The 17,628-nt window shown below is 36.0% G+C and overlaps 1 protein-coding gene across 2 annotated transcripts in view; it reads left to right on the top strand.

The window, feature by feature from the left end:
- The window catches only part of Ih (hyperpolarization activated cyclic nucleotide gated potassium channel Ih), a 945,440-nt gene that overhangs the window by 864,809 nt on the left and 63,003 nt on the right, over window positions 1-17,628 (top strand). For both annotated transcript variants that reach the window (XM_067140514.2, XM_068226134.1), the window contains one exon: window positions 16,549-16,698. In XM_067140514.2, the coding sequence (XP_066996615.2) occupies window positions 16,549-16,698 (150 nt within the window). The remainder of the gene's footprint in view (window positions 1-16,548; window positions 16,699-17,628) is intronic.

Below are 17,628 nucleotides of genomic sequence, written 5' to 3'. Positions count from 1 at the left end.
CCTATACAGAGCGAACACGTAAGGTTGGCAGGTGCATATGTCGTGCGATTTGCGGTCTATTTCCTGTTGCCCTGCTTACTCGTAACTTGTGCTTAACTTTTCGACTGTAGTGTAATAGCGTGACAAGCTTCATGTATTCAATATTTCATATCCTCTTTCATTTTAGGTGGTGTAAACATGACTTCGCTTTATGTATCCCCATAAAAATTGTCCAAGGGTGTTACATCTGTGAGCAAGGTGACCATGGGATAGGTCCAGCACATCCAGTCCACCTATTACTAAATTTCTCATTTAAGAATTCACATGTACGTTGAGCAAAATGTGGTGGTACACCATTCTGCTGATACAACATTTCTCTTCCCGCACTGACAGGAATGTTTTCCAAGAGGGCACTTAATTTATGGTTGACGAAATGACAATATGATTCAGCAGTAATTGTGCCTTCAAAGAAGTAACGACTGATGACAATGTTATTTACATTCCCACACCAAACATTCAGTGACCAAGGATGCTGAAAAGACACAATTCTCATCCATCTGAGGTTTTCATTCACAAAAATATCCTCTCATCAGGAAATATATTTATTTAAGGTCTTGATGCAAACACATATTGTAAGGATGGTAATGCAGCTGCTTTAGTAACCTCTGACCAATTCACTTCAACGTGTCTGTAGATTTATGTACTTTTAAAGCATCAAAAATATTTATAGCGTTTTTGTAATTCAATTTTGATTTCACCTTTAAGCAATTCTCGTTCCTTACACTTCCATACTCAATTGTTTCAATTTCATATGTGACATTTGCATGTCATATATTTCAGTGAACACTGCCTGTGCAATTTTATCATTTTTCCTGCATTCACCTAGTACTAAAACCACATTTACCTCTGCATCAAAAACTGCTATATTTCTGAATCTGGAAGGACCATATTAAATAATCAACATGGCCAACTGCTTATCTTGAGAGTTTAGGTGGCTTTGAAATCAGAATAATGATGCACTTAAGTTCAATAGTTTATTTTCCCTGAAATTCATGAAGTGTAGACTACTAACGTAATTTAAGCTCTGTATAACTGCTCAGGAATTCATTTTATAAAATTATGTTTTATTATAAGTTCCTTAGTGTATTGAGGGGAAATAAAATATCAAACAGTTTCATCACAGTTCCATTTATAATTCTGAAGCTACCACCCACTTCCAGCGCCCCATTAGCATCCTGGTAAAGTATTGCCTGTATCACTCTTGGAAGGCCCCTTCCATCAGTAACTTTGAAAGACAAATCATTCGGTTTTATCTATTCATTTAAGAGATATTTGCTTGAAACACTTTATCTGGGCCAACCTATATATTACGCTTGCACTCCCTGAACGATAACCTGAAAACATTCTTCTAAAATTTGAAGTATGAAACATGAGAATAGACACTGTATTCAATTATTTTTCAGAATGCAATATTCAGTTTTTGAATTTCAACAATCCGATCAGGACAAACCCCATCATCACCAACTTTAGTTTCAACATCTTTGAATAAGTATTCCAAGCCAGTAGGTTGTTCTTCCCTTCTCTTCCATAGTGGCCATAGTCTCAAGGAGCAAAAAAATGAAATTATCAGCCACAATCTCATTCATCTGACACAGCTTATGGCAATTTCATAAATGGCCTTTTCAGTTTGTGAAATCTTATCGAACCATACCAAGCCTCTTGAATTCATATCATAGTCTTAGTTCACACTCAATGACTTCTGAGTAGCAATCAGTTACCTACTATGAACACTAAGCAAGAAAAGTGGTCAATAATATTATTAATCAACTAAAATATTGTATTTATTTTTGCTGTACAATACATTTTACATACTTTCATCATTCCCTAAACTCGTGGTCAAGATAGAATAAACGTTCACCTTCCATAACTGCATATTACTCTCCAGACTGGACAGTGTATCTTAGCTATGTTTTTAAAGTGCAATTAAAGATTAAACATACCATTACATATTTCGTTCCATTTTGGAAACATAAGTCGCAATTATATTGTAATATTCTGCAGTTCCCACCATATGAGTAATCAAAATGCTCAGGTAGTATATGTATATCAATTAATCATTTGATTAAATGGAAAGAAAGTAGTTCAGCATGAAATAATATGTCTTCTTGTATAGATTACAAGGTTACAGCAATTGTGACCCTGTTAAGATGCCAAAACTTTACTTTAGGTAAAAGTCTCAATTTTGTAAGTACGGTACAGATTCTTTCAGATCATGGTGATTTTAAGCATATTCATCTCTCTGTCAAATACATTGTTCCAATTTTCAATTGGAAAGAAGTACCGGTATATATTTACTTATTACTGCAAGTACTGATCATACACTCTTGTTAGGGAAAACATTTGAATTACAGTAATTATAACGGTGTTACTGCGCATGAACAGAAAGCACTTATTTGGGACTGAAAAAACAAAACGCGATATTATCACTTCATCATCAAAATACCACTGACGTTAATGATATTAGCTGTGGTATCCAATGTTATACCTCCCTAGACAATAGAAAAACCTCTTGAAACACTTCCAGTGAAATATCTTACATCTGAGAGAAATATTTAGCCATGTCTTCATCAAACATGGGGCAGATCACTAGAACAACACTTACGTGATCAGCAATTCAGTTTATCTGAAAGTAATACTGGAAGCATGTTAGTAGGGGAACTTTAGATTAACAACGTGTATGGTGCACTACTGTTGACCATTATAATTATAATAAATAATAAAATATCAGTAATATGGGTAACAAGGTTAAGTAGAGACGAAACACTGGATTAGAGGGGATGAAGTACACTCCACAGAAGATAGCCTTACGTGTATCTGCTTGCATTAGAAGTAGGTAGGTCTTAGTACATAATATTATATTTGGTGTCATATAGATAGTTCTTATTTCTGTTATAAACTGCATTAAATAAAAGAATCTTTTAATTTTCGAATAAGTTTAAGCATTAATAATTTAAAACAACGCTGTCGGAAAATCTTGCAAGATCCTCAAGGAAGAGGTCATGTGAGGCGATGTGAGAGATAGTTCATCATTGCAGAAATATATGATTACAAATTCAGATGAAATGAAAGACACACGTTACAGCAGAGGGAGCCTAAAGAGTCGCATCAATACATAGTTAACCCACCTCTGTCGGTAATGCAGGCGTATATTCGCGCATGCAAACGTTCATAAAACTGCCCAATGGTATCCAGCAATAGATTGTCCCAAACATCTTGCACCTTTTCATGCAATTTGGCAATGGTTCTTGCATGCTCTAGACAACGCATAAGTTCCTGCTTCATCATGTCCCATACTTGTTCATTCTTGTTGGCCAGGACAGTTGTTGTACACCACATAGAGCACGTTGCGACGCAGAGCTGTATGTGGATGTTGCATTGTCCTGCTGAAGAAGCACATCACTTTACTGTCGAAGAAATGGCAGTAGCACGGGAACAACAACCTGTGAAAAATAGCGGGCACTTGTTACGTTATCCTGCAGGAACACCAATTGTGACTATGAGTTGTAACTGATGGCCCCCACACCATGAAGCCTGGGATGGGACCTGGGTGTCGTGGGCGAATGCACTCTGGAATAGGCTGGTCACCAAATCTACGCTGTACTCGTGTACGTCCATCGCTTGCATACAGACAGAACCTGCTTTTGCCACTGAAGATAACAGAGCGCCATTCCCCTCTCCAGCCGACTATTTCACGACACCAGAGTAGCCGTGCTTGGTGGCGTCGTGGTGTCAGTGGTAGCCAGACCAGAGACATACGTGATCGTAATCCTGCTGCAAGCAAACAGTTTCCAATGGTCCTTGGTGACACGGCAAGTGCACATGTGACCGGATTTCGTTCCAGGATGTTGCTGGTTGGCCACCGCTACTCGCACAATGCGTCTATCTTGATGTGCGCCTGTACTACGCGGACGTTTGGAACCTGGTCTGTTGGTGTGGGTATGTTTGGCATACCACTGCTGAAAGTAACGACATACCACCGATAAATTGTGCCCAACATGTGCAGCAATCCGTCTATACGTCCATCCAATTTCCCGAAGGCCCACAATGCAACCCCGTTCAAACGGCTGCAGTTGCTCAACAGGAACATGTACTCGTCGGCGGGGATATTTGTACCCTAGAATGAATGTTAAGAACACTGTTCACCTCTGACCTCAACCCAGTTACTGCCTGCAGACTCAAAAGAGAGTGCACGCAGACAGAACCTGAGAACCATCGCCGATGTCCGTAGACCTCAGAACATAACTGGGGAAATTTCTATCCTGCTGCAAAGGACTCCAGAATGTCTCCCTAAACATTGATTTGTCATTATATAACTGCTTTATTTACTGTAAAGGCTGGAATTCTCGCCCTCTCAGAACACTCGTATTGATTGTGATATAAAACTAAAAAACTGACTAAATATTATTAATAAGAAGTGATGCAGGAAACTTGCTGTTATTTGAGAGCTCTCATTAGTAGGTAGCAGTTATAAAGAGGGAATCAGTTTATGACCCCCCAGTACTTCACATACTCCTTGCTGCCGACCAATAATTGGGAAAATCTTAAGTGTGGAGTGTAAATAAGGGGTAACTATGCATTTTGGACCGCAAGAATGTGTTATTTTTTAATTTTAACCCGAAACATCAAGATCTCAACCTGACATATTGCCAAAAATATTATGGACTCTATATTCCATTGATCGTAATTTTGTACGCATTTCCTTGTTCATTGAGCTATTTTTCTGATTAGACTCTCACACTCTCCCTTTTGACTCATATACCGGTACACCATTCACCTTCTTGTTTTAGACATTTTACTTACTCAAATCTTAGGTGTGTTTTATCCTCTTATTTGATTTGATTAGCTGAAGATGATGCGTTTCTTGATTGAAACTAGTACCGGTACTAAAATGGTAAGAACTTTGAATGAATACAGGCATTAATTTTAATTACCGGTATCTCAATTCTGAAGTATTAATTAGGTGGATCTATAAGTCCTTTTTCTGTTAATATAGACAGCCTAAATGACATCAAGCTAAAATGCCTGCGCACGGTAGCCGTGGCCATATTATTGTTATTATTACATTATGTTTCTAAAGTTTTGGTCAGCATATTTTCTTAAATGAACCTGACTAGTTAGACAAGCTTTAGGTGGACATTTCTCATACACCATCTTCAATAGGTAGGTAAAACGTCAGAAAATTTCATAGGATGTCCAGATAAATTTAATCTCTGGTGTCCAACAAAGATTTCAAATTTATTCTGAAGTAAATTTCTCTGATAAACAAGTTAGGTACAGTAGCTATAACTTCATGATGTAAGTGCACAAGATTGGATAATCGTGTTTCCCAGCGACTGACTGCCATCACTGGAACCTTTGTTCTACCCTTCCAATTATTTATCCTCTGTACTAACCAGCATGTTTGTGATAGCTTCTATATTTGTTTTATTAGGTTGTTATAACAGTAATGATAAGCCCATGATTTGACTATTCCTTTGTTTTGCATCAGACTTCATAATATTCATAATCAGTCATGAGGTAAGATATGATGAACAAAATTTCCAGAAATAAGATAAATTAATGCTTATACCCAGCTTCATCCTGTGTGTTACTCTGACCTAGGTGACTATAACCATGGATTCAGAAGACAGACAAGTTCAGATCCTATTAGCATTACAGTCATTCTTCCAATGTAACAACTGATGCTTTCATGGCTGGTGTCTCAATGAACATACAAGAAATTTTCTGGGCTTGTAGGCTGTGGTTGAACTCCGTTCACAACTGACCTTAAAAGAAAGTAGACCCTTGAAAGTTCTGGTCACCATTTCAAGTGAAACTGAGGAATAAGAACTCGTTTGGACCACAGCCTACAAACACAGCCAATTTCTTCTGTATTCATTCTTGAAGTGGTCTCTCATAAGCTGAACATGTCCTTAGACACTCCTGGTACCAAAAGCCATACACTAGATAAATAAATCTGTGACTAATGGTGCAACAGTGCAACTCAAAGTCCATTATCATCACCTTCCCATTCTCCGCTAAAATTGCAAATACACAATGCCGACAGCATACAAGCACACAGACTTCACATATGGTAATAAAATAGAAGTGATGATTACTATACCACAAGCCCTAAATGGAATAGCATCCTTTTTGTTCATTTAGCATAAAGCCTCCATGAAAATAAACTTCCGGTATTCATCGTCACATTTACAGAAGCTGGAAGTTTATCATGTACATACAAACGTCTCCATGCCAGCAATATACTTACAGTCTATAGTTTGAAAACCAAGAATCCACATTTTCTTAGGAGGTTTTCTACCCTGTAGATATCATATCCATGATGTATAGTTACACCTCTTGGGAAGTGAAGTACTGTATCTGCCATTAGTTTACTGAGATAAATAGAACTGATGAAATTGTAGATAAATGTACAAACACTATTGTTGCTAGTAAAGTAAAATCTCTGGAAATATTTCAATGAAAAAAAACCTTTTTATTATTTCACTGCATGTATTCTAACATTTGGCTTACTAGCAATGAAATATGGTACATGAATTCATTTTGAAACAGTGTAAAATATGGGATCAAGGAAGGTGCAAAGAATTCCCCTACTTATTTTAATTAATTGTCTAAATAACATTCATGGGGTTTGTCCTCTGCCTTCTGACTTTGTTTAGTAAACTGCGCGAGGTCAATTACTTAAATTTTCTGTAAATATGAGTTTGTGTCATGTACATTTTCTCTTATGTTGCCACTCAAACTCATTATAATTCCTATGAATATGGTGAAAAAACATTGAGAATCAATGTAATTACAAGAAGAGCTACCGTATGTTAAGATTTACATCCAGTGGATAGTTACCGGTACATTCTTAAACAGCCTGAATGTCAAAAAAGGTAACAACAATTGACACAAATACTTGCACTAAGAACAGTTAATAAAGTGGAAGTTTGTAGTAGATGCATCACTATTATGCAAACAAAATTTGAAGTTAATTTGCAAATTAAGAAACCAATGCAGAAACATTGAGCGCTTAGACCATTTCTTCACATTATTACTCCTATCTGCAAAAGAGGAAAAAATATGATGTCTCAAACATAAATCAACATTTCTAGGCTTATAGAACCCCGGCGAGAGTAAATTATTCAACTACGACATACAATGCAACCAATTTTCTTGGGTAGAGCAAGATTTGTTCGTAACATAAAACTAGGAAAGAACTCAAAGCTGATGACAACTATATGTTCCAGAAATTTGCATTAAATTCAGAATTGTCGTGAAGAAATTGCAACATTTCCCCTATCTCTCGATGAATGGCATACGTTTAACAGTGATAAGGTGTTTGCAAAAATGCACTTACAATGTGGTTCAGAAATGAAAAAGAATATGTTTCATCAAATGAGATGATGGGAGTTTTGAGAAAATGAATATCTTTCAGGTTAAAATTTGACTCTAATCATGTGTAATGATCAAAACTGAATCCAAAAGGAATTATGAGAATTGGAAAAAATTAACAAGTTGCTTTACGCCGCACTGACACTGATAGATCTTATGGCGATGATGGGATAGGGAAGGGCTAGGATTGAGAAGGAAGTGGCCTGGAATGAAAATGGGAAATCGCAGGAAACCATCTTCAGGGCTGCCGACAGTGGGGTTCGAACTCACTATTTCCCGAATGTAAGCTCATAGCTGCGCACCCCTAACCACATGGCCAACTCGCTCAGTGAATTTGAAAATGAATGGAGGGAAATATTTTTAAAATTTCAGTTCTCAGTAACTGACGTGCAATTATACATTACTCCATTGTCAAACCTGGAAATAACTGTTCGTAGAAATACAAATGTAATTGTTGATTGCTAAGAAAGTAAAAGCACAATTACTTTCATACATCTTTCTAAACACTGAACAGGTTCTACGTGCAGATGTCACGCTCACACCCATATAGATTCCATCGGGCACTCATATGGAGTATCGATTCGAAGACATCCTCTGAGATGCATTTCACTTCTTCAGTCAAGTGAGGTGGTGTTTGTATATTACAGACACTGCAAGACAATCTCATCAGATTCGGAAACACCCGTTCACATGGTCAAAAGTATATACTATGGCACCTACCACATTTATGTATATCATGCACAACTAGTTTCATTCCTTAGTCTTTCCTAACTTTCGCAAGCAGTCATGGTCAATAACTGACTGTGAAGACATCACCCTAAAGAAATTTCATAAAGCTCGATACGTGTTGTTGTTAATTGTTGCTGTTCTTATTTTCATTGATGATGATGATAGTAATTAAGGGAATAATGATAAAGAAGCTCTCAGAGTAGTAACCACTAGATGAAGGGCATGATCACTGAGCGGCATTGTCACTGACCTGTTACCAACGTGCCCATAGTTTGAAGCCCAGCCAATTCAAATGGGATTTTTAACAAGAAAAGTCACATCCCTCCGCTTCAGATTCCACGTAAAACTGGACATCACATGGTTATGACCAAACATCTGCAGTCTCATAAAATTGTAGGCTTATTTAACCATTCCATTGCCTTCATTTTATATTATTTCTATCAATAATTTATGTCTGATGTTTAGAAGAAATGTAATTCACTATACAGTCCAAAGTAGACATTAATTAAATATCTAGCATTTAGATATTATAAGTAAGTATATGGTCTATAAAAACCATTGATAATGTTATCTTCTTCTGTGGTACTCTCGATGAAAGATTTTTGAGTTAGCTGATTTTAAGATTTCATCATCATAAATTCTGATATACGTACTTGCCCACACTAAGGAATCTATCTCACATTACTAACCCCAGTTCAAACGAAACCTTGCCATATGAAGGAAGTAAATGTACAATGTTTCAATGACCACATACTGTGTTGGAATTAACATGGATACCATTACACTTACTGACATGGAGAATGAATTTGAAGTCAATCTTAATCAATGCATTCCTACACATCTGCCACCAGCTGTACTGTACTACTCAAATATTGTTCGAGAGTTCATAAGGAAATACATGGCTATTGGATCTGTTAGTTGTAGAGATTTCCTCCTGATATGTTTGGACTAAAGTGTGAAAAACCTGCCAGTTGTAGTCAAAGGTATCAGAAAGGTCATGAAAATTTAGGTTACCGTAACTGTCTCTAAAATCTGATGTGTCTCGGAGGATCGTGTAATGAAGATCCTCCCAAATCAAGCATTGGGTGTAATATGAAGCTGCTTGAAGGCTCTTGTGATGGCCATTCTGTGTATGATGGAGGTAATCAGCATAGGAATAATTCTATAATTAAATATCTTATTCCTTAAAATTGTGCTTACTGCTTCAAATTTATTTGTAGCATCACTCCAAGATCCCTTCCAAGAATTATCCCTTTTCACTTTCATCCTTCCTCATTTTTCATGGCTTTCAATGTGAAAATATGATTGTATTCCTCCAACTTTGCCCCATTCCTTTATTGAAAATGTAACTTAACCAACACTAGCCAACAGTCTCAATCCAAGGAGCTGATAGAAAATTACCTTAATGTTTTATTTCCTATTATAACTTATGTTTGTAAACAATATGTAAGTAATAGTACTTATTTAGAAATGTAGGTCGTTTTTGGTACAGTTTGAAAATGAAGTCTGAAATTAAAGGAGAAATAAACACTTGCCCTATTGGTGTAAAAATATCAACAACAATAATAACAATGCTTTTAATGGTTTTATATCCCACTAACTATGTTTACAGTTTTTGGAGAATAGAAATGTTAGAATTTCTGTAAGCCTATGTCTGAAAATTATAAACTGGTCATCTTACATTCTTCAGAAAGAACAAGTAATTTCAAGATTGTAATTATTATCACAAGTAGCAACCAAGGAAGCTAGTAATCAAGTTAGCACCATCTCATTTATGTATTTCTGCTCCATTATGAATGTAGGCTACTTCCATGATTTTCAATTAAAATCTGTGTTAAAATCGAGTATTATTTGCATGTCACATAAGAACATAAAAATTTGTTGATGGTTGATTGTAAATTTATACTAGCTAGCCCAGTCTTATGGATATGTAGCAAATGTATCCTCTAAAACATAGGTGGGCAATGAGAAAGCATCGCTCCTTGAACTAACGACATGAGCATGGAAAGAGCCAAGAGCAGCTAACTTCTAACGGTTTGTGCTGTAAAGACTACAGGGTAAATGCACAGTCAAGGTGCAAGCAAAGTCACAGCACTGTATCTGGCTTAGTATATTTTGTTTACTCAATGCAGTCATGCAGTTTGTTTGTTGTTCATTGTTTATGCTGCATTCCTAAACAAGCTTTTATGTTGGCCTACATTATTTCTAAAAGCTCTCAAGGAGTCTGTCTTCATTTTGAGACATCATCTATAGGCTACTCATCGCAATAATATCAACTAGCCTCAAGTCCGAATCACACTTACTATTCAAGTTTTGAAGGAATTATTTCTCAAGTTGTTCTTATAACTCTTTAAATGTTTCAGATGTTTTTGTAGTTTTTAACTTCACTACCGTAATTTTTCTTTTAGAATTGTTTTAATTTGTAGTTCAGACTTCAAAATTGTTTTACTTATTTAGTTATCACATGTCAAAATACGTTTCTTTCTTATGCATAACCTAATGAAATTAATATAATTAAACATAATTACATGGAACAAGTTCCCTGCATATAAAATGACTTACTTTGTTTCCTCGTCATACACTGAATAGAAAAACTCCTCAATTTATATTCCCGTAATTTCTTATTAGTAATATTTTACTCTCTGTAATAGGTTTCTCTCTGTATTTTCACGGAGTTTTCACTTCCTTTTGTATTTGTTAACAAACTACATGGCTACCTCGGCTCATATATTATTACAAAACAAATTTGGATATTGCCATCAGAACACCTCAAGAGCAACCACACATTGATAAAACTCTTTGAAAGTCCAAGGTAGATCAGTGATCAAATCATAAGCATGGATGGTCTTTCAAGTCAGTGGCGGCTCAACACCAGACATGGAAAGATTTCCCTCTTCTCCACGTCTTCCTATCTCCATGATTTCTAATATAACAACTTTTTTCTGTAACTTAGTTAGAAATCATACTTTTGTTTATACATCCCAGAAAATTGAGTATTTTTTTAATGACATGGGCACCTTTCAATAAAGAATACATGCATTAGTTTTGATGTAAAATACCTTAGGAATTTCTGTTTCATTTGACATAATAAAATAAAACGGATTCAAATGCTTTGCACCTATGCTTGTAACAACCAAAATGGTAGTAAATAAACTGGCTTTTGTCAGTCTGTGGTTCAGTAGCAAATTTCACAGGAAGCAAAAACACTCAGGTTTTTAACATAGCCTAAAATCAGGCCTTTCTAAGGCTGAAGTGATTAGCTGGCAGCGTTTCACTTCTCTGAATTTTGCTCATTAGTCTGTTAGTGCAAGTAAAATTTGTGCTGCTGGATCTCCAGGTTCCCCTACCATGTTCATCGTAGTAACACTATAATTTCTCACTTATGGGGCCCTCATACTCCAGTGATATTTTCTCTAGCTTCTTACCTAGGCAGCTGCTATTCAATTTCTGGCCAATGCCAGTGGGATTTTTGAAATGTAAAGTCATTTTTCCGTATTTCAGGTGCCTTATAGAATAGAAGCCCTGCCATATAAAACTACAACCTTCCTTTTCCTTCCATTCAATGTGTGTGATGTGTGTGGTAGATAATACTGGCCAAACATTACTAACCGCTGGCACTAGTTCAACAATGGCTCAGCACTGGACTGAAATCACACTAAGTATATACTGCACATGTGATAAGGCACATGCACACACCAGTGGCGGCTCGTGCTGAATTATATTGGTGGTTCTACTCTGTGATGAACAGTCTATTGCAGTAAGTGTAATAGACATATCTAAATTACTTTTGCACACAGGAAGTGCCAACTGAGCTCGTGTGCATTCGTCCTCCAATCCTGCGGGAAGGCCTTACTCCATATACTATCAGCTTTGAACTTCCTGAAAATGTACAGAAAAAATACAGCTAGCCTAAACACCCATCTTAATTTGTAAGACCCCGATTTCGAAGGACATCGATATAAATAACTGACTTGTACAAAAAGTAGCAGTTAAAATGTTACAAAGAAATGCATTTCCACTTATCGAAAAAATGTTGATCCACTATCGATACACTTGTATTTACAGAGGTTCTGAGACCTGCACACACATCTTTTATTAATGGAGGGGGAATATCATCTGATGGTATTAACATTCCTGTTTCCATTTTCATTAGCCCTACTACCTAACTCCGAATTCACGACAATTACGGAGGACATATTCATGATTACTTGTAGAATGTCCATTCAGTTACGGATGCAGTTCATTTTACGGCTTGCCTCATCTTGACTGCTGAATTATGAAGAGTGAAAACCTATGTATTAAAATCTTTGTCGAAAGGTCAGTTTAAACCCTTGAAATAATTCTTGAGCACAGTGTTAACTAATAGCAAGGCGACAACCCGGATTGGTAACATTTCAATATAAATCGTCAAACCAGATCATTCCTTTCACGTCCAGCAAGATAAGGTCGTCCCAAAGAAGGATGATAGTCCAAGAGAGGACATGGTGTGATTTACAAACACGTTTCGGGAGGAGGTGTCAACGATTTCAAGAATTGGGACGTCTCAGCCATAGAGTTAGTAAAATATATGTTTAAAAAACAGCGATGGCAATAATTTGTCTACTAGCCCTATAAGCTCGCCAAGGCTTTTAGGCCTAAGAACTCTCTTATTCGCTTCGTATGAGAGAGAATGTTTTCAGCCGTGTGGTAGAATTATGCCTAAAGTACTGGCCATTTGCACAAAAGATAGAGAAATATACATACCCCTAATTTTAAAGTATGTTGTTTGAAGACTTAACATGAACAGTTAATAAATTTTGTGTGATATAAACGCAACTGAACACTGTCCATTTTATTATGCATTTCTCCTTTATTTAAGATTTTTGGTCTTTCCTTCAACTGGACAGTAACATCACAAATATACTGTAGAATCTGAGAATGTTGAGTAGTATGAATTTTAAACCATATCAATATCTATACAGTTTTAAAAGTTCTCTATTTACATTGATGAGTAGAGCGGAGAGAGCTCTTTGCCAGGCAGCTAAGATTTCAAGATGCTTCGCTCGCTGCAGTGATTCTCTCGCAGACGGTGGCGCTGCTGCTACCTCTAGTGTGTTATTTACTAAATCTATGGTCTCAGCCACACGCTCCTCCAACACGCGAATAGGCCAGCCGTGCTGCAAGGCGTGCAGTTCATACAGTACCTTACGGGCGACTCTTAGCCACCTATCGGTAAAAGTCTGTAGTTAAGTGTGCTCTCCTAATGTTCTGTCGTTCACATATTTAAACATCCATTCCTCAATACCCTTCATAATTGTCATCAGTGTTCAGTTACAGGATATTGTATATATATCAAAGGGATAAGAATGCCTTCAACTGTCCTGTATTGTACTGTACTTATATGGAATATCCCTTTGTTCCAAGTGGGATGTCACGTACGGGTGTAGAGCTAGAACGGCCGCAACAAACTTCAGCGAATATCTCGAATTTAGCTCTTATTCTGTAAAAATCCTTTGGCATTTCCTAAATCGAAAGCCTAATCTTGGTTAGTAAAATACACTTCATTTGAAAGAATAATAGAAGTGACAGTAATATGACATGTCCAAGTAAATGAATTTCTATTGCATGTTATACAAGATTATTCTTCCCAAGTCATCATAAATACCCACTTGGTACAAAATGTCTGAAGTCCCAAAATCTGTTGTCTTCTCGTAGTAAATTGCACAGATTTGTCACTTGATCGTATCATCAAATAAATGAAACTTGACAATAAATTTCAATGCATAGATCTTATTTGCGGTCTTGTACCAAATGCATTACAGTAAAAGTTATTTTTGTAAGTACAATGTCGTCAACATTTTCATGAAAAATCACTTACTTGAGTTAATCATATCCTGGACCAAAAATAATTTTCCATTTATAATCCCTCCAACTGAATGAATTCCTTGTTATATTGATATGTCAGTAATATATACCCTAACTATTGTAATAAAATGCCACTTCCGTGCTGAACTAGGCAAAGGCGACAGAGTAGGCTCTACTCATACTTCAAAACATGTTGGCTTCATGGTGCTGGGTTTTACCTCATATGCCATGAAAGAACTTAGAAGCTAAGGTGATATTCCATAATAATACTGATTCTGTATTTCCTGCTACTTTTCCACACTCTATTTATGCTGACCAATGATACTGCTGTTCCTTGTTCAAAGTTCACAGTCATCCTTTAATTTCAAAGCTCAAAAATAATAATAAGTTTACACACCAGAACAGATATCAAAGTAATGTACAATATAAGACACCAGTCATACTGCATAGAACTTGAACCCAAAATGAAGCAGAAAAGGACCTAAAATTGATAAATCTAGAAAGATGTAATTTGATTTCTTCTCATATTGACAAACTGCTGACCCAAGTCAGAAATTATACTGTAATTGCATGTAGTCGGCGATATACTCAATTCACAGGTTAGCATTTTTTGACAAGAGCAAAAGTATTATAACTGTAGGTTTTTATTATCAGACTGTCCTAAAGGATAACAGTTTTCATGTAGCATACATTTAACAAACTTGTTGTAGCAAATAGAAATCATTCTGCATTATTTGTTTCCATAAGGTATTGAAGTGCAGTAGTATTGAAAAGCTTATAGTTTTATGCTCATGAAATAGTGATTAGTACTGTAGTGCAGTAGCTATTTTCAACCTATGAAAATTTTAGGTAACAGGACATGCAAGTACAGTTTGGGAAAGAGCTAATTGGATATCATTTTATGAATGCAATTTCTTACATGTTTTATCCTCAGTGTTCCTCTTTCAAACTAAATAACAGATGCTCATGAATCTGTGCTAATGCAAGGCCATGGAGAAAGCATGAAGTTCACTACTAATTAAAAGTTTAGTTCTTAGGATCCAGATGATTCCTAGTACCTAGTAGACTTAGGTCTGAGGAGAGTGAATATAAAATGCCTTGCTACTGCAAGATACTTGTGAATTGTAATGAATATTTTCGCCATTCCTGTGTTGGCTTATTGAGGTCTCACAGCAGTATGCATTACTTTGGTACTAAGACCTCCTACTGCACTATTTTCCACACAAATTCGAATTGTTTCAAGTGTGAAGCCACTTCATACGGTATTTACCCAGCCATGACTCAAATTCTTGGTCCGAAATAAACAAATTTTGAGCCTCTGTTCAAAGCTTAATACTGATATCATTCTCACTTAAATAACTGTCAGGATAGCATGTCAAATGACTGTTGTAGAATATGATATTTAATTCTTTAATTTCTACAATGTCTTAGAATTGTAGAAGGATGTCCCACAAATGTTTGTTTCAGTCTTACTTGCATGTGCGGCTTCTTCCTTAAATTAAATGTATGTGTTTCTGAAGTGTGCTAGAAGTTAACCTGTACCCATTTATATGTTATGTACAAAGTGGGTAACAAACAAATTTCTCTACATTATCGTAAATATTTTCATTCTTTGAAACTAAAATGAAGTGACCACGTATGGTCCTCTGTTCTACGACTATGTAAAAGTTTAGTTCTTAGGATCCAGATAATTCCTAGCAGCTAGTAGACTTAGGTCTGAGGAGACTGAATACAAAATGCCTTGATACCGCAGGATACTTGTGAACTGTAATTAATATTTTCACTATTCCTGCGTTGACTTATTCAGATCTCACAGCAGTATATGTTATTGTGGTACTGAGACCTCCATTTGTACTATTTTCTACACAAATTCAACTCAGTTCAAGTATGGGGCCATTGTGTACTTTCTTCTTATTGTATTTAGCAAGTCATTACTGAAATTCTTGGTCCGAAGGAAATAAATTTTGAGCCTCTATCTGAAGCTTAATGCCACTTCCACTCTCACTTAAATAACAGACAGGACAGCATGTCAAATGACTGTTGTAGAATATAAAATTTCACTCTTTGATTTCTACAATGTTTTAGAATTGTCAAAGTATGTCCCAAAAATGTTTGTTTCAGTCTTACTTGCATGTGTGGCTTCTTCCTTACAATAATTGTATGTGTTTAATTTCTCCTTATCCTTTTCTGAAGTGTGTCCTGTCCCCAGTTATATGTTATGTATAAAGTGTTTAACCAAGCAAATTTCTCTACATTATCCTTAATATTTTCATTATTTGAAACTTAAGCAAAGTGACCCTGTATGGTCTCCTGTTCTGAAGTCTGTCAGTAGGCCTAGGTACTGATTTGGGCTGTGATCATCATAATAATAACTAAAATAAAACCTTGTTATTTTCTTCAAAATCATTCAAATGCCTTCATATTCAGAATGTATTTGATTATATAATACAAGGCCACTGTAGAATACTAAATGAGAAGAAATCTAATCTGATCATAAAATACCCTTAAAGTCCTTACTGGATCATTAGACATAAAGTTTCTGTTACTATTGGATTTCAGTTCCTCAACATGGCGAGTGTCTTCATGCGGATCTTCAACCTTATCTGCATGATGTTACTGATTGGTCATTGGTCGGGCTGCCTACAGTTTTTGGTGCCCATGTTGCAAGGCTTCCCCTCCAACTCATGGGTTGCTATCAATGAGCTCCAGGTAATATTTGCTAGTACCATTCTTTCTCAAATTGAATAAAAGCTGAATTACTTTCCCAATCCAGATTCACGAATATCTCAGTTATGTTAATTTCAGTAGGCTTAACCATTTTTTTACCTTTTTAAAAGGTATCATTTCCCCTCTTCCATTAATGTCAGGTATTAGATCTGAAAACTAATTAGCAAGATAGTGAAAGAGAGTTTTAAGGAATATGCAAGCATGTGAAAGTATGGTATGGTACCAAATAAAGTTTCATACAGTAGATGTATTAAACATGTATATTAAGAAATATATTTTATATGTGTGGAAAATGAGAATAGTCAACAGGAAATAACTGTAATTTTAATGTTGGAAAACATTAGATTTCTTACATCCAATGAAAATTGACTAAACAAATTTTCTTATTTTACTAAACGTAGTTAAGAAAATTTGTTACCTGCATGGTTTATGAAACAAAGGTATTTTCTTCATCACATCATAGTATGACCAAAATATAAAATTATTTTTTAGATGCTGAAATTCCACTTGCTTATTAATTTTCATCATACATATAAAACATAACTTCAGGAAATATTACTAGCTTTTCCAGAATCAGAAAATGTCACTCATAGGGTCGGTTGGTGCATGCATTTCGGTGGGCTTGGCAGACTGATTTGTAATAGCAACTTCTGGCTTGGTGAGGAAAGCAACGGGAAACAACCCAACTCCTCATTTTCCTAGTATGCCTCTTCAGTGATGCCTAGGTTATCTATGACAGCTGTTGGTGGAACTGTGGGGGATCAAACCAGGCTTCAGGCTGAATACCCAACATACATACAATAGATAAATAAAATCAGGATCAAATTACCAAGAATGATTTCAGATTTCCTGGAAATTATACATTATCTTAGGAATAATTAACAGTTTATGAAGAAATGTTAGGAACCTCGT

This window comes from Anabrus simplex, chromosome 2 (genome assembly GCF_040414725.1).
Source record: "Anabrus simplex isolate iqAnaSimp1 chromosome 2, ASM4041472v1, whole genome shotgun sequence".
NCBI lineage: Eukaryota > Metazoa > Arthropoda > Insecta > Orthoptera > Tettigoniidae > Anabrus > Anabrus simplex.
The sequence above is the reverse complement of the archived record's forward strand: the minus strand, read 5'-3'. Positions and strand labels throughout refer to the sequence as shown.